The 18,576-nt window shown below is 32.9% G+C and overlaps 2 protein-coding genes across 2 annotated transcripts; both read left to right on the forward strand.

The window, feature by feature from the left end:
- Positions 1-1,729: 1,729 nt before the first annotated feature.
- Positions 1,730-4,273, forward strand: LOC132731181 (heat shock 70 kDa protein 12A-like). Its single transcript, XM_060717319.1, has one exon. The coding sequence runs from the start codon at positions 1,730-1,732 to the stop codon at positions 4,271-4,273; it is 2,544 nt and encodes an 847-aa protein (XP_060573302.1).
- A 5,181-nt stretch (positions 4,274-9,454) lies between these two features.
- Positions 9,455-10,291, forward strand: LOC132731162 (uncharacterized protein C16orf96-like). The gene has a single exon (XM_060717289.1). The coding sequence runs from the start codon at positions 9,773-9,775 to the stop codon at positions 10,274-10,276; it is 504 nt and encodes a 167-aa protein (XP_060573272.1). The 5' UTR covers positions 9,455-9,772; the 3' UTR covers positions 10,277-10,291.
- Positions 10,292-18,576: the final 8,285 nt, after the last annotated feature.

Below are 18,576 nucleotides of genomic sequence, written 5' to 3' on the forward strand. Positions count from 1 at the left end.
GATGCTGTATACCAAATATCAAGAGGCTGTGATAAGTAGTTGCTGAGAAAACTGTTACGAAAATTTCCTACTATTGACCATTAATGTTGAAAATTTAACTAAGTCGGCAAACAGGAAGTGGATGAGCGACAGACCTGAAATCGAATCCTACAGTATGGGACCATGTGTTGATGCTGAATACCAAATATCAAAGGCTGTGATCAGTAGTTGCTGAGAAAACTGTTACGAAAGTTTTTTCCCCACCCGCCTGCCGCCCGCCCGCCCCCTGCCCAACATTCACCATACTATAACCCGGGTTTGCACCAGTGCAACCCGGCCAAAAAACTGTGAACTTTTCTGGCAAAATATCTCAGGTGATCAATCCAGGGCCATAATGACCCTCTTGTTTACATATGGCGATTAAATATTAATGAAACTAGATACATATTATATAGGCTATTTATATTTTTCTCTGACAAATACATGTACATGTATTTATTAAATGTGATAAAAAGTAGGCAATCTTATTAAAATCATATCCTAACTGTTGCTCCACTACCCTTTGCTTGGTAGTAAAGAGTAATGGAGTGAAAACGATCTGATTTGAATGAGATTGAAAAGTTAAGGCTGCCAAATTAGTATTTTGTGGAAGTGTGTATCATACAAATTAGGGGAATGTTCATGTATTTTGAATTGATTTATACAGTCATTATCTACAAACATGATAAATAGCCTGATTTACCACTGAGAAGATTTATTGTCTGTGTATTTATATATTCTTTGCAGGTAGTTGAAATCTCAAGATTATTGACTGAAATGAGTCAATCTAAAATTTGAAATTCATCAATGTGAACTTTTTGCGTGCAGAAGTATTTGTGAAAATAATTATGATTTCTTAAAGAAAATAATGTTTTTGTGATATCATTAATTAAGCAGGTACATGTTAAGAATTTGCTGTTATTGTAATCGTTTTATTCAGTTGTTTAATACCTTTATTATTTATATAATTGTTTGAAATGTACATCATTAGTTTGATAAAGGACCTTATCAGACATTTCTTTGTCATATTTTGAAACATATTTTGTTATATGAATAACCTGTTATGTTACACATATATTGTTTCATTAAAACATTTGTGATTTGTACAAATTTAAAAAACAAGCAATGAAAACAAAAATAATCTCAGTAGCAAGCTCAAACTTATTCAATTGAGATGCTGTATGAAAATGCGTTTTCAAATGATAGAAGGAAGTTTGCCTAAAAAGGAATAATTTTTGTGCGATCAAATCTTTGCAAATAATTTCAATTGGAAAAAATCACAAATATTTCCATGTCGCAAAATGAACCACTTATACAGTACAAAGCATTGATATTCAATAGATAGATAAAGTAAAGTTTTGACATTTTGTTTAAACAATAACCACCATGATATTTTCACACTAATATATAGATTACATCAGATTTTAGAAGAGTAAAAAAAAAGTTCTATATATCAAAGCAGAAAAAAAAATCAAATTTAGATATAAGAGAATGTTGAAAAGTCAGGTGAAAAGAAAATAATGTAAGTAATAATAAAATTTTCAATTAAATTAATATAAAAATGTAAAATTATTACATTTGTATAATAATATTATGTTACTTTAAAAATATATATAACTTTAGATAGTCAAAGTAAAATTGCTTCCTTCAGATTTCAGGAACAGTCACAAGGGAAAGTTGGAATGGTTATTGACATAAGGCAATAATAATTATGGGAGCAAATGTGCAACCAACAGCAAAAAAATATCCTGAAAACACAAAGGAACAACCCCAGGAAAATCTTTTAGAAAACAAGTCAGACAAACAAGAACTAGGAAGAAGGACCAAAAACTTAAACACACAACCCCAGGAAGAAAATTCAAGAAACAAAGCAGATAAACAGGCAGAAGGAATACAAAGTACTAAAAATGGAACAGAATTGCAAGAAAAAATACAAGACATACAGGAACACAAACTAGTAGCAGAAAAAGCAAATACTGAAAAGGAACAGAGCAGGGAAAAGATACCAGACTACAAGGCAGACAAACAGATAGCTGGAAATCTAGGTACTGAAAACACACTGACAAAACTTTGGATAAAAATACCAGAAAACAAGTCAAATGGTCAAGTAGCTGGGAAAAAAAGGACTGGAAATACTAAGGAACAATCTCGTGGAAAGATACCAGAAAACAAGGCTGACAAACTGATAGCAGGAGATCTAAGTACTGAAAACACACAGACAAATCCTCAGACAAAAATACCAGAAAACAAGTCATATGGTCAAGTAGCAGGAAGAAGATGTTGTGAAATGACACAAAACAGGGCAAACAAACAAGAAGCAGGGAGAATATGTACTGAAAATACAATGGAACAAATCTGGGAAAATATACCAAAACATGATGCAAACCATAAAGTAGCAGGGAAAAAAAGCACTGAAAACACAAAGACACCTACCAGGAAAACGATACCAAAAAACAGAGCAGATGTTCAAATAGCAAGGAAAAAAAGCACTGAGAACACAAAAGCCCAACCTCTAAAAAAAATATCAGAAACCAAGGCAGATTCAATTCATCAAGCTGATGAAACAAATAAACATCAGGTTGTAGTTGCGATTGATTTTGGAACAGTCCATTCGGGTTTTGCATTCTCCTTCAAGGGCAATGAGGAAAAAATAATCTCAGCCAAACATGGAGGCATATTTCAAGAGGACAGAGTACCCACAATATTGCTTTTAAATCCAAACAAAACAGTCCATTCATTTGGCTACAATGCACAGACACATTTCCATAAGCTTTCAGAACTCAAGAGGTCAAAATTTTACTACTTTGAAAATTTTAAAATGAAAATATACAATGAAAGTAAATTTAACAGAGATATGAAAATTTGTGATTTAAATGGTAAGCCACTTCGTGCAATGACTGTTTTTTCCAAAGCAATAAAGCATTTAAAAGATGAAGCAACAAATATAGTCCATCAATTTAAAACTGGCCTGAAAGAAACAGACATACAATGGATGATAACAATTCCTGCAATATCTTCTGATTCTGTAAGACAATTTATGCGTGAGGCTTCTACTGATGCAGGAATCCCAGAAGCACATCTGCAAATTGTCCTTGAACCTGAGGCTGCTGCGTTATACTGTAAAACCCAAAAAATGTCAAAAGAGATGTATTGTGGGTTTAAATACTTACTTGCTGATCTAGGAGGTGGAACATCAGACATATGTGTACATAAAATATTAGATGGTGGCAAATTGCAAGAAATGTACCGTGCAAATGGAGAGGCTAAAGGTGGTAGTGATGTTGATGAATGTTTTATCAACATGATGGAAACATTAGTAGGAAAAGAAGTGTGGAGCAAATTCTCATCAACCTCCTCATCAGCCTATGTAAGCCTTGTCAATGAGTTTAGATTAAAGAAGAAGGACTTTAAATCAAACACAGCTGCATTAAAACTGAAAATGGAAAATGCACTGGTGCATCTGATCCACAAAAAGGATGGTAAGAGCTTCAAAGATGTAATAGATAAGACAAAATATGCTGGAAAACTTAGATATGGTGCTGATGCTAGACTGATGATCAGTGGAGAGATATTAGAAGAAGTTTTCAAGCCTTCAGTTGATAAAATCATTGATAAGTTAAAAGATGCACTACATCATTGTTCTGATAGTGAAATCAAAACAATACTTTTAGTTGGAGGTTACAGTGAATCTCCATATGTAAGGGAGAGAATTAAGTCAGAGTTCAGTACACTAAGAGTTATCCTTGTAGATGATGCCAGACTGGCTGTGTTAAATGGAGCAGTGGCGATGGGCTGGAATCCTAGAAATATCATACAACGTAGGTCAAGGTACACATATGGATATTTAATAAATCATTACTTCAGACATGGAAAAGATCTAAATGAACTGAAGTTCAAAGTGGATGGAAGAGCACGGTGTGGTAAGGTTTTCCAAAAGATTATAGAGAAAGGTCAGACTCTGGAATCTGGACAAACTTTTAATTTTGCAGGAGATTGGACAGCTACTGAACAAGACATGAAACATATTATAAAGAAGGCTGAACTATACAGATCTACAGAAGAGACTCCTCAATACTGTACGGAGGAGGAAGGGTGTAGTTTAGTAGGAATGATCAAAGCAAAGCCTCCACGTTTAGGATGGCCTGATGCCTTGAAAGTTAATTACAGTGTTACTGTTGGAGAGACTGAGTTTACAGTGAAAGTTTTCAGCCCTGAAGCAAAAATGGAGTATATAGCTCAAATGGATTTCCTGTGACATAGAAAAAAGACATTTTGGAGAGTAACATCATGAATATCTTAGAAAGATACATTGATATGATTGTACCATTGATATAAAGGTTTCAAAGAAATATTTTTATGTTATAACCTAAGAACTGCTTTGTCAACCGATTTAGCAAGAAGAGAAAACCACAATGATTCATCTAGAAACTGTGCTAAAAAGTTGTATACACAAAATTTGTTTAAAGATAACATTATTTCCCACCAAAACACAAAGCAAATTTTGGAAGTTTAGATATAGTGTTGCCACCATTAGAAAAGAAACATTAAAATATGAGAATCTGCCCTTGTAAGAAATAAAATGTCCATTTTCAATGAAAAATGACTATGTGAGAACTATGTGTAATATTGCATTGAGACAAATAATCATGTCTTTTTTTTAAAAGCAGAAAAAAAAATGTGAGTAACTTTTCTAGATTTGATGACTGATTATATTTCATATTTGTGTAAATAGATAATAAAATATTTTATGCATGTTCTGTTATTTTTAGCTCTTGCTATACAGTGTTCTTTTGTCATGGTCAAATAGGCTATATGATTTTTCAGACCAATCCTTGCATATTTGTAATAGCTTTTATTTTCTTTATGCCAAAATTTATTTCTTCTAGAGATAATTTATAAATGCTTTACTCTATAGATTTGCAGCATTCATTTGGATTTTAATTTATAACTAACTTGCCATTTATGATGGTATTATTATAAAGTTTATGTTGAAGTTTTTAGTCTTTGCTGTTTCTCAGTCTTGTATTTCTAACTAGAAAGGATGTATACTTTGTGTTACTAATTGAGTATAAAATTTCATGTACATATTTATGTTTGTATATGTCTGAGGAATATATAAATTAATACAATATAAAATAAAAAATGATATAGTTAGTATCGATTTTGATACCAAACTGTCAGAACATGGCTGCATTGATGTTGCTGTCTGCACACTTTTACCATGATCATAACTTTTTATGTTTTGTCTTCATACCATCAAGGGCAAATTAATGAAATTCTCTTGTTTTTTTTTCTCAAACTGGCTATAACTTTGTTATTTCAAAATGACCTTGACCTTCAGCTTTAAGTGACCTTGACCATCAAGGTCAAATTATTGAATTTTGGTTAAGTTGTCATAATTTTGTTATTTATGTATGGATTTGATTTATATGTGGACAAATGACATTTGTGACCAAACAAATATGTTGAATGATTTAGTTATGACCTTGATCTCTAAAAATTAATGACCGTTACTATTCTGCTTATATTTTCTTAACTTTGTCTTTAATTTATGGAAATGATTCATACTTGGACAAAACAAAAAGTGTGACTAGACAGACCTATTTAAATAAAAAATATTAAAAACCTACTATTTTTCCTTTATTTTTTTATGCTCCCGAAGGGTGAGCATATAGTCCCCGCTTTGTCCGTCCTTCTGTCAGTCCGCTATTCTTGTCCGGGATATAACTTTGAAACCACAAGAGGTATCAACATAAACTTTGTTGGTAGATAGATCTCATTGAGTAGGTATGCAGTGCACAAAAACAGTAACACACTTTGAACTTTGTCCGGGACATAACTCTAAAACTATTAGAGATATCAACATGACACTTTGTAGGTAGATAGATCTCATTGGATAGAACTGCAATGCTTAAGAACCTAAACACAGCCTTGTCTAATTTTGGAGTTATTGTCGTTTGTTCATTTTTACACTTTGAATTTTACCCTGGACATAACTCTGAAACTATAAAAGATATCATCACAAAACTTTATAGAAAGATAGATCTCATTGAATAGAAGTGCAGTGCCAAAAATCATATATCTGCCTTGCCTAATTTTGGAGTTATTGCCGTTTGTTAATTTTTTTATACTTTTCTGTGTCCAAAACCTTCTCGGGGAGCATCATCCGGTTCAACCGGTTCTTGTTTAACTATTTATTTGCTTTAAAAAAAATAAAAAAGTAGAAGTAGTGTTGCTCTCACCTGCGGTGGCTCTTGTTATTTTTAAAGTTTGCCCAGACTATTACTCTCATATCTCTTATGCAATTTCACTGAAACTTTACAGGATTGATTGCTTGTGCATCTTACACAGGTTTTCTGCTGAAATGATTTTTTTAAATAATTCCTTTACTGTCAAATGATTAAATTCTGCTTATATTTTGGAGCTATTGTCGTTTGTTCATTTTTGAATTTTACCCGGGACATAACTCTGAAACTATAAAAGATTTCATCACAAAACTTTATAGAAAGATAAATCTCATTGAATGGCTTGAATAAAAAGATGTTTTTAGTGTCTTCTGCTACACAGAAACTTGTCTGGACTACTCCCCATGCAGAAACTACTGGTGCATTGTCATCTGAACATTACAGGAACGATAAATACCAAGTTAAGTTGTGCATATCATCAGTTTTTTTTGGTTCAATGATTTTTATTTGTTTTGGTTGTCGGACCAAACAAATAATGGTAGCGAAATTTCAGACCCTGATGTTCTTATTTGCAAATGCCGAAAATTGTCCAAACTCCTCAAAGCAGTAACTGTTACTTTTCTTCATATGTACATTAACGCCAAAAAATTAAGGGGAGATCACTGCGTAAAGATTGTCAAATGACAGGTGCATTAATTTTCCTAAAGAAAAAATAGTTCCCGATTTGTTACAGATTTCTAATATTGTGTTATTCTTATAGATATACATGCTTATATTAAGCTCCATGATTATTTAAATTTACTTCAGTGTTAACCTTTTCCCTTATATAAGCGTGTTTCGACAACCTTTTGCCCCCCTCCCCCACCTTTTTGAGGCCTCAAACAGTGAAAAAATGCCCTATTTAGGCCCCAAACACTGGTTTTCGTTTGAGAAATGTTGTTAAAAAAAGTGACCACTTTTTCGGCGCCGTCCCCCATCCAAATGTTACATCCGGGGGTTGCCAGAAGGGGGATGTGCCCCCTTCTGTTTGGGGGGTTTGAAGTCCCCCTCATCGCCAAGAAAATTTTGGACATATGACAGGCTAAAAATGGCCTCAGGTGGATCTTAGGGTAACTAGTAACCGATACTGAAAAGCCTTTTACTCTATCTCAATTCATTGAGAAGTTTCAGCACTTTGAAATCAGTTTTGATGGAAAAAAACAATGCAAAATAGTGATTTTTGGCAATTTTGAGATGTTCCCCCGTTGCCATGGTAACTGGAAATTTATGATTAAGCATGCTGTTACAGAGGCTATGGTGTAGTCAACATTTGTGCCAAGTTTCATCAGTATTGAAGCATTTTTCATAGTTTCATAGAAGTTTGAACTTGTTACAGGAGGCTTTTCAATGAAAACGGCATTTTTCGCAATATGCTCATGGGGTAAAAGGTTAAACAACAGGTTTACCCTGAACGAAATATATCGAAATTAATAAGGGTTACAAACTCTAATTTAGAATGGTGACACTATACAAACAAATTGGGTTATAATTAAATCTCACAACCTTCACCTTTCTGACATTTTGAGACCCAAACAAATTCAGCGCCTTCTGTGCTTTGATTGTCAGAGTTATGGCACTTAAATGATTTTTACTTTTGACTAGTCCTCTTATACCACTAATGCAATTTCAATGAAACTTTACAGGATTGATTGGTAGCTCATGTACTTGGGCATAATACACGGGTTTTTAGGTTGAATGATTTTTTGCTGAGTTGTGGCCCTTGAATAAGATAAACATTTCGCCCTGTTAATGATTTTTGTGTCTCCTGCTACATGCAATTGGCTATCATGAGGCAACACATGTGATCACCTATTGCTCTTGTTGCATAGAATTTAGAATTATGCGATATTGCTTATTCTAACCAACCCAAATATCAACCATTGAAGCATAACCAATACAATAAAATTTGACAATAATGTGTGAGGAAACAATTCTGTCTGTTATGATACCAGAATAAACTTCAGCAAATTTGTCAGCATTGACATCAGAAATGTGGCTTCAGTTGGAAATATTTTTTTAAAAGATTTAGGAATGGGTCAAATTATCTGACCTGTGGTGACACTTTAAAAATGCATGCTAAGGGTCAATTATTTTATATAGTTACATAGTAAATGACGGGGTGCATTCCTGAGCCATCATGACCCTCTTGTTACTGTAAACCATCTTATAATTCTTACTTTTTTTACTTTGTTTGCAAGAAAAAATGTTGGGGACAAGCTATTCCTAAAGAAACATGCTGTATATAAGAGTTGTTTCTTTTCTTTAAAGGCCCACTATGCCTCAGAAATACTATCAATTTATTTCACAAAAACTTTCAACCTTTAGTATCTTAATTGTTAGTTTCCAAAAATTACTTATTTGCCATATACATAAATCTTTGCATCTTTTGCGTTGATGGCAATGGGTAAAATTACAGTGAATTAGTTTTATGTGTGGGAATCAAAATACTACTTTATTTACATTTTAATTACCACCTTTACGACACACTACTGCACATTCAGCACTAACTTTCTTTAGTTTCTGCCAGATTAATCTCAATTCTTTTACAGGACATTAACACCTTCTTCTAATCATTTTTACTGTCTTAGTTGTTACACAGTCTTAAATTGATACTTACTGTCTGTGGTTGTTAAAGGGACTCCACTGAGGTTATTTTGACATGTTGGGACTGAAAATAATTTTTCCAGATACATGTATCATTTGATGTAGGTTAAGATCACTAATCTTTGTGCAAAGTTTCAGATCATTTGTGTATTTCGATTTTCCAGAATAATTATTCAAATTTAAAAAAAAAAAAAAAAATGAAAAGCGTTTAAATGCTTTTTACTGAATTCGGGCTACCTTTGATATTTCTGTTTAAAGTGCCCCTGCTCATTTTTGTAAGAAATTCAAATGTTATGTTTTTAGGCTTTTAAACCTCAGTGGAGTCCCTTTAATAAGAATATATATTTTTGGTCCCAGACCAGACTGTACTTTTAAAAATTATTTTTTGTTCAAGATTAATCTCAATTATTTTAAATCACTATGTTATCGGACAATATACCTTCTTAAAATAAACTTTTACCAAGCAGAAAATAAAAAAAAAATTGGTAAGAAGGGGAATAATTGATATTCATCAAATCAAGGGACGTAATTTGTTGACACATGTCACGTGATTGAAAGTTAGCTTGATGTTGTCAATAGTTACGCTAGCGTTCGAAGATTTAATAAACTTACGCTTGAAATATAGATCTATACAACTTTAAATTTTGAACTTGTTTTGTGTTACGATCTTTTCATTTTATAGGAATATCGGTTAACATTCAATAATTTCACAGTTATACCCTTATAAACGTAAATATATTTGTAAAATCGCCACTTTCAAAAGTTGTGATCGAACCGGAAGTTGTGGCGGAGTCATTTCATTCAGCACACTAGGAGTAAACACGAAGTAAATAAAATGTAGGTTCAATAAAATGACAATTAAGGGGTGTAATTAAATCAGTTAAGTTAAAATACAATTTCTTTGGGCTATCTAAATTCGGGCAAACATGCCGACTGCAGTGTCACTGTCGCAAATGGTGGATTTGTCCCTGGGGACACCAGAGATAGGGTCTGTGAATTTCAATGTGATGCATACACTCCTTCATGCTATCATAAGGAAATTAAGTATTGCTGATCACAGAGCAGAGATAAATGAACATGACAGGGATTTTTTGGCAACATCAAAAATACGAGCTAGATCCACACTCAGTGATGCTGACAGTGGGCGGGGTGAAGATTCTGAGGATGCCACAAGTGAGAAATCTGGAGCTCCCCCATTTCGACCATCCCCATATCATAGGATGGAATTAAAGGTTGAAAAACTTGCACAGCAGTTGGAAAGTTTAAATCAGCTTCCATCGAATAGTGAATTATTTGATCGTACCACAAAATCAAAAAGTGAAAGTTCTACAGATAGGCCTGTAGCTGACATGTGGCAATATATGCAACTTAAAAAAAGGGTTGATGCTAATGAAGAAGGTGTAGGAAAGGTATATTTTCAGTCTATTTAATATTTTAGATATTTTAATAAGATATGAAAGTGTTTGTGTAAATCATTTAGAACAGTCAAAAGAACATGTCATTGAGTCCTTACATCAGTCATCGAATTTAGCACTGGCCCGGTGGCCCATGGCCAGTGAAAAATAGTTTGGGCCAGTGAAAATTTTAAGAAAATTTAGTGAAATATATAGAAGAATAAATTCAAAACTGGAATTGGGGGTAGTAAATTCAAAATCTTAAATTCATTGACTGTTACATGATATCAATTTCTTTGCATAACAAGATGAGATGTAGAAAGTTATTATCTATTGCCAACAATACTTGTTTACAGTATGTCATTCAAGAGAGGAAAGATCATACGGGGAAGTCAAAGGCCGGGCTTGCCCAACTTGCCCAGCTATAGACTACACAAACATGTATACTTATACATCAAATCAAATCAAATATATAGATTCCTGTACCTATCTGTGAAAATTTCAGTGTCATTTCTTATTGGGCTCCACCATTTTTAATGTAACTCGTGGATAATCTGCAGGGTATTGCAACTTTTCGCTTAAGAGTAATCATTGAGGTATTCTGAGTGAAAATGAAACTGCTGCACAAATTACCCAATGACGCCTTTAAAATGAAATATATCAAATAAAACTTGACTCAGTTTTTTTGTCTGACTTTCCTTGCATAGCATTTGCCTTCTTTCATAATTTTATTATTATTCAGTGAAATTAGTAAATTTTCATTCAGTAACAGCAATGAGGTAATTTAAGAAAATCTTCAAAATTTGCGAGTAAAACAACTTTAATTTTGAAGGTAATTTATGATGTCAGTAAATAGAAAATAAATAGCTTTTAAATCTAATGACATTTCAAGCTGGTAATGATTTTACTGCTTTGTTAGGTGAAGATCCTTTTTTTTCCATAAATTAATATACAATGTATCTGATCCAATTAATACAATATTATTTGCCAGTATTAATATACATGTATATGATCAAAAAGTTGTAATGAATTAAATTATTTATTTTAAAAAATTTTTTTATCACAAGAGCATGATTGTTTCAGTACAGTTATCACAGTTCTGAAATTTTGTTTCCCCTGTAAGTAGCTTAAAAACCTTTAATTATGTTATAAGTAGGGTGAAAAGTTTGCATAAAATGTTTGATGTTATGTAAAAAAAAGTTTTTAGAAAGATAAAAAAAAATCTGAGCATGTTTCTCAAGATATTATGATGATGTTTATATTCCCAAAAAAGGACATTGATATTGCCAATTTAAATTGCCCCACACTGCGTGCCCTGTGTTAGGGAGTTTGGGTTAGAATTTACTGGCACTGAGAGAAAGTTCCTGACATTTCTGTGATTTCTTTGACATATAATTAATACTAAAATACCTTTTTGCCAGAGTGGTCCAAGAGTCAACTAATGGATTGAAAGTTATCAACATTTCAACAAGAGGGTGTTTTATTCAGATGTTTTTCAATGTAAATTAACACTTGAAAAACAAGAAGATTAAAATTGTTAGATTGAAGGAAAGTCAATTTAATTGTTTATCCTGTGTATAAATCAAATGAAAGTGTTGAAGTAGGTGAAAATGAAATGTCATTGAAATGTTTAAAAGATGGTCCTATCTTGTTTGAATTGAACAGCTACGTGGGGTAGCTATGGTCCATGACAATTTGTAAACTCTCTGATCAGATTATATACAGACAAGCTTTTCTGATAAAAGAAATGTCTTAAAACAAATCTGACTGACACTATTTTTTTTACAGTCTCTGTGTATTTTGAAGGTATTAACATAATGCAAGTATTTATTACAATTTCAAATAAGTGATAAGATTAAATATTCTTGAATTTGAATTTTCAATATTGATCCAACTAATGATTAATCAAGTAGAAGTGAAGCTGGTTTCAGGCTTCAGTTATTTATTTTGAATCATTTGAAATCATTGTCGACTGTCTCTTACATAAACTCACTACAGTAGTGCGGGGTAAATAGGAAAATTGAAGTCACAATTAAGCTTGATTTTATCTCACTTTATATTGATCAAATGAAATGAATCAGATGGAATGTTTTATGTCATGCTGTCAATTGATGAAAATGAATTGAGGTAAAAAAAGCAAGAATAACATTTTCTACAAGGCATTTTTAGCTCACCTGTCACAAAGTGACAGGGTGAGCTTTTGTGATCGCTTTTCGTCCGGCGTCTGTCCGTCGTCCGTCCGTCCGTAAACTTTTACTTTAAATGACATCTCCTCATAAACCACTAAGCCAATTTCATCCAAACTTCACAGGAATGTTCCTTTGGTGGTCACCTTTAAAAATTGTTCAAAGAATTTAATTCCATGCAGAACTCTGGTTGCCATGGCAACCAAAAGAAAAAAACTTTAAATATCTTCTTTTAAAAAACCATAAGAGCTAGTGCTTAGATATTTGGCATGAAACATCTTCTAGTGAGTGTCTACCAAGTTTGTTCAAATAAAAGCCCTGGGGTCAAAATTGGCCCCGCCCCGGGGGGTCATTGATTTTCCCTATATACATATAGTAAAAACTTAAAAAATCTTCTTTTAAAGAACCAAAAGAGCTAGAGCTAAGATATTTAGCATGAAACATGTTCTAATGGGTGTCTACCGAGGTTGTTCAAATAAAAGCCCTTGGGTCAAAATTGGCCCCGCCCCGGGGGTCATTGATTTTCCCTATATGCATATAGTAAAAACTTAAAAAATCTACTTTTAAAGAACTCAAAGAGCTATGGCTAAGATATTTAGCATCAAACATGTTCTAATAGGTGTCTACCAAGTTTGTTTAAATAAAAGCCCTGGGGTCAAAATTGGCCCCGCCCCAGGGGGGTCATTGATTTTACCTATATGCATATAGTAAAAACTTAAAAAATCTTCTTTTAAAGAACCAAAAGAGTTAAAGCTAAGATATTTAGCATGAAACATGTTCTAATAAGTGTCTACCAAGTTTGTTCAAATAAAAGCCCTTGGGTCAAAATTGGCCCCGCCCCGGGGGTCATTGATTTTCCCTATATACATATACTAAAAACTTAAAAAATCTTCTTTTAAAAAACCATAACAGCTAAAGCTTAGATATTTGGCATGAAACATCTTCTAGTGAGTGTCTACCAAGTTTGTTCAAATAAAAGCCCTGGGGTCAAAATTGGCCCCGCCCCGGGGGGTCATTGATTTTCCCTATATACATATAGTAAAAACTTAAAAAATCTTCTTTTAAAGAACCAAAAGAGCTAGAGCTAAGATATTTAGCATGAAACATGTTCTAATGGGTGTCTACCAAGTTTCTTCAAATGAAAGCCCTGGGGTCAAAATTGGCCCTGCCCCGGGGGGTCATTGATTTTCCCAATATGCATATAGTAAAAACTTAAAAATCTTCTTTTAAAGAACCAAAAGAGCTAGAGCTAAGATTTTTAGCATGAAACATGTTCTAATAAGTGTCTACCAAGTTTGTTCAAATAAAAGCCCTGGGGTCAAAATTGGCCCCGCCCCGGGGGTCATTGATTTTTCCTATATGCATATAGTAAAAACTTAAGAAATCTTCTTTTAAAGAACCAAAAGAGCTAGAGCTAAGATATTTAGCATGAAACATGTTTTAATAAGTGTCTACCAAGTTTGTTCAAATAAAAGCCCTGGGGTCAAAATTGGCCCCACCCCGGGGGATCATTGATTTTCCCTATATGCATATATTAAAAACTTAAAAAATCTTCTTTTAAAGAACTCAAAGAGCTATGGCTAAGATATTTAGCATCAAACATGTTCTAATAGGTGTCTACCAAGTTTGTTCAAATAAAAGCCCTGGGGTCAAAATTGGCACCGCCCTGGGGGTCATTGATTTTCCTTATATGTGTATAGCAAAAACTTTAAAAATCATCTTTTAAAAAAGCCAATGAGCTAGAACTTAGATGTTTAGCATGAAACATCTTCTTATAGGTGTCTACCAAGTCTGTTCAAATAAACAAATAAAAGCCCTTGGGTAAAAATTGGCCCGGGGGTGGGGGGGCTATATACAGGTGAGCGACCTCAGGGCCATCATGGCCCTCTTGTTTATCATTCTCATCTAGCTATAAAATCTGCAGAAAGTTGGGTTCCAAGCAACTTTTATGGCACCATCTTTGTTAGGAATACAATTGTTGTTAGAAAACCTTTGAGGCTATTACACTTTGAATCACAAAGTGGATAGGTGATCACACCCTGAGTACTAATTTATGATTTTTTTTATTCCCCAACAGAAAATAACATAACAACAACAAACCCTACATTACATGTAATGTATATTAAAGAAAATGATACGTTTTGATCTTTTCAATACACAGGTTGTGCAGATTATTGTTTTCAAGCTGTAGAAGCAGTAGAGAAACATGCCTGTATAATAAGCAATGATGCTGTGTTATAGAAAATTTTTATTAATCAGTTGTCAAGGAGAAATGCCATGGCTCTTTGATTTCAAATCACCCTCAGTGACTGAATAATGAGAAAATTTCATTTACATTCAAGATACACCATTATTTCCTTGGTGAAATCCACATAAATATTTAATGGGCATCATGGGAGTCTTCATTATATTGAAATGATTCAGGACATTCTTCTCTTGAGTATAAATAGCTGATGCTGTGAAATTCTAATTAAGTTTGCACCTAAGAGAGAATCCTAGCAAAGTCTTTTGTTTTGAGTCGGTGTAATGTATCACATTGTTCACATATTCATTGAAACTTATTTTTTAGTAAAATATAATTTTAGAATGTTTTCTCTCTTACCCCCCCCTCCCCTCCTCACACACACACAGCTCTTATTCTGTCCCCTCAAACATAACACACCTCTAACCTGATATTATCCCTTTCTGTCGATACCGATAAGAACTATGTATATATCGAGGTGTGACACTTTGGGACAAAGATGACCTCGTCCTGATTGAATTTTTAAACTGTTTATAAATCTTTCAAGTAAATGCCTAATTATTGATCAGTGAGTTTGATATATCAATTCAAGTACTCATTGTCTTTCACTATTTTTACATTCTTTTAATTTAAACCATCTATTATTTATAATTTATCAACAGCTTCCTCGTCTTAATGAAAGTGATTGGCCTTTGCCACTTGTCTAGTGCAATGGCGAGCCTGCACAACCAGACTATACTTTTGGCTGACTTACCAGATATACAAATGTACCAAAAACGAAATATTCTTAAAATGGAAGCTGGGCATTAGTCTATTCAGAAATTTGGCAGGTTAAGGTCTAATCTCTATATCTAATATAATGTAATCTGCCGACAATATTTTGTGTTAAGCTTGATTATTATATATAAAAGATAAGCTGATGTTTATAACACAAAAAGCTCTATTAGGTATGGTGAATGTCACAAATTTATATTATTATATATGATATAATGTCATAATGTGATAAAAAATAGATGATAGGGAATAGATATTTAATATTTAAATATTTTTAAGAACAAATATGCTTGCTTTTACATGAAGCTGTTATCCTCCTTGATCTGAGTACATTTAAACAGTGCCATTCAGGCATAATGTTTGATCATTTGGCCAATTTATATATTTATTTGACTGTTTAATATTACTCAAATAGTTTTATATCAATATTTGTCAGATTTTATGACAGTTTAAGATGACTCAAATGATTTAGTTAATAAGACGACCTGGTTATAACTTTGCTAAACCCTTAATCCCCTATATTTGTATAATGGACTTGCTCCACTGCTGTCAACTTGGAACTAATCATTATCATGTTAGGGGGTTTCAATATCTAAAAGCTAAGTAACTAACATTAATCCGCACAACCCTAGGCCCCAAACACTGTTTTTCGTTTGAGAGAAATGTTGTTAGAAAAGTGACCACTTTTTCGGCGCAGTCACCCATCCAAATGTTACATCAGGGGGTTGCCAGAAGGGGGATGTGCCCCCTTCTGTTTGGGGGGTTTGAAGGGGGCGGCAGTTCTGGAACTATTTCAATCTGTCTAGAGCAAGTCAAGTGCAATTGAGACATGGAAATTCTGTAAACAATTTAGTTTTTGAATTATTTATGTTCATTTTATAAAGCAAAAGTTCATGAACTACCAAGAAATTGATGAAATGGATACAGTAACTCATGACTAGTTCATTTGAAAACCTAATAAATTAAAGCCAAGCAGTATACATTGTAAAACTGTTTAGTTACGACACCTTTAAAATCAATTAAATTTAAGTCTGGTTGAAATATTATACTCTTATTTTTCATTGCTTCAGTGAATAAGTGTTAAATTTATATGTCAGAAATTTTGGTGTCATATAACGATTTAGTAACAGTATTTTTTTTGTAATAAAAGTTACAAGATCCTTATAAATTAGACGGTTTTGACGGATTGGTGTGGTGCATCAACTTCTATATTAACTAAATTGGGCGTACAGTGTTTGAATTTGTATACCAAAACTTGGCCCTTATAGAAATTCTTTCCGGATCATAAATAATTAAAATTCTTTTCAAATATAAATCTTTGCATTTAGACCTTTTAGATGAAAATCAATAATCTTTATTGATAGTAGCTTGTATAAGCAAACCATTTTGCATTTAAAGGGGTGCTTAATAATTCTTTGCTATAATCGAATAAAAACAGATTGTGAAATTTTACAGCTGAACAAATGAGTTTTAAAACTGGATACTAAAGAATAAGTCCTGGTCTTTAAATCTTTATGGTACATTTAATTGTTTAATGTGAGGAAGCCATAGAGGTTATAGACAGGCTACTGGATCTACAAGGGTGGCTGCTTGTACCTGAAATATAAAATCTCAAAAGGGCCTCAGGTTTCCTTAAGGCTTGTAGTGAAGCTTAAAGGAACTCCACTGACATCAAAAAGCCTAAGAACATAAAATTTAATTTCTTTCAAAGATTAGCTTAGGTAAATGAAATAGAAGGGCCTCAGGTTTCCTTAAAAAGGCTTAAGCTTGTAGTGAAGCTTAAAGGAACTCCACTGACATCAAAAAGCCTAAGAACATAAAATTTAATTTCTTTCAAAGATTAGCTTAGGTAAATGAAATAGAAAGATATGCAAAAGATAATTAAGAAGTAATACTCCGTAATAAGTTGAAATTTGTATTTTGTGATTTTTCTAGCCAAATTTGAGTTAAATTTTGAGTCACTTTTCACATTAATAATGATTATGCTGGATAAATGGAATGAAAGAATGATCTGAAAGTTCAAGACCTACACCAAATGACTGAAAAATTATTTGAAGTCCAGTCATGTCAAAAAAACCTCAGTGGAGTCCCTTTAAGTAGCCATGTATGATCTTAACATTGTTGTGAAACTACTCCCATACTCATTGTGGAAAGTTACACCCATCCTAAATTCAGAAAAAGATAAGAATTTATAAGTTTTGCAAAACACCCATTATAACTCATTTATTCAATGTTTTGGCAAATTTATATACAAAGCTAATTGATATGATAATTTGTTTGACATAAATTGACTGAAAAATCTCAGTTCTAACCAGATAACTTTCGATGAAAAAGAAACATTTTGACTGTTCACATTCCAATTTGTACATTTGATATAACATCAGATACAGGATTCAATTAAAATGCAAATGAGCTATGAAGATTTATGTAAATGAAGTCACATCGTGCCTATTTCAAGGTGTGGTTTAGTGATTAAAATAGACTGAAGAACAGTGATTGATCAAGAACTATTTTAAGCATTGGTTAAGCTAGTTGTCAGCCTGATAGAGACTTATAATTTTAAGCATATTAATATAAAATTGGTTAAGGTGTCTGCCTCTCAACCCACAGATCATGGGTTCGAGCCCTACTCAAGTCACAACCATGTTTCTTCATATGACACCAGTACTGGTTGGTTCCAGGAAGTGGTTTCGAAAGTGATTAATATAAGTTGCAAGAACTTGTTTTTCAATCAAGCTTAAATAAATATGTTTAAACCAACTGTGAGTCTATGGTTTAATTGGTCTAAGCAAAATTTAATACCCTATACTTCACCAGTTCAAGAACTAATTTGCTTCTTAAAAGAGCATAGCGGCATGGCAAGTTTGTATGTGTCAGAATGGTAAGGATTTTAAGCCTCATAATGTTCAAACCTTGCCAGGGGCAAGCCATTGTTTTATTGTATGTCTTACAACACAATCATACTAAAATAAATTCTGTATAAACTAAACAGCTAAAATAAGCTTATTGTATTAGAATACTGTATTACCTAAAACAAAAAAAAGACATTGTTGAGTTGATAAGAAAACACTTTCTATTGTGAAAATAAGTTGAAAAACATTCATTTCTTTATCAGCATTGTGTTATAAATTCCA

This window comes from Ruditapes philippinarum, unplaced genomic scaffold (assembly GCF_026571515.1).
Source record: "Ruditapes philippinarum isolate M1 unplaced genomic scaffold, ASM2657151v2 ctg1864_1_1_1_1, whole genome shotgun sequence".
Classification (NCBI taxonomy): domain Eukaryota; kingdom Metazoa; phylum Mollusca; class Bivalvia; order Venerida; family Veneridae; genus Ruditapes; species Ruditapes philippinarum.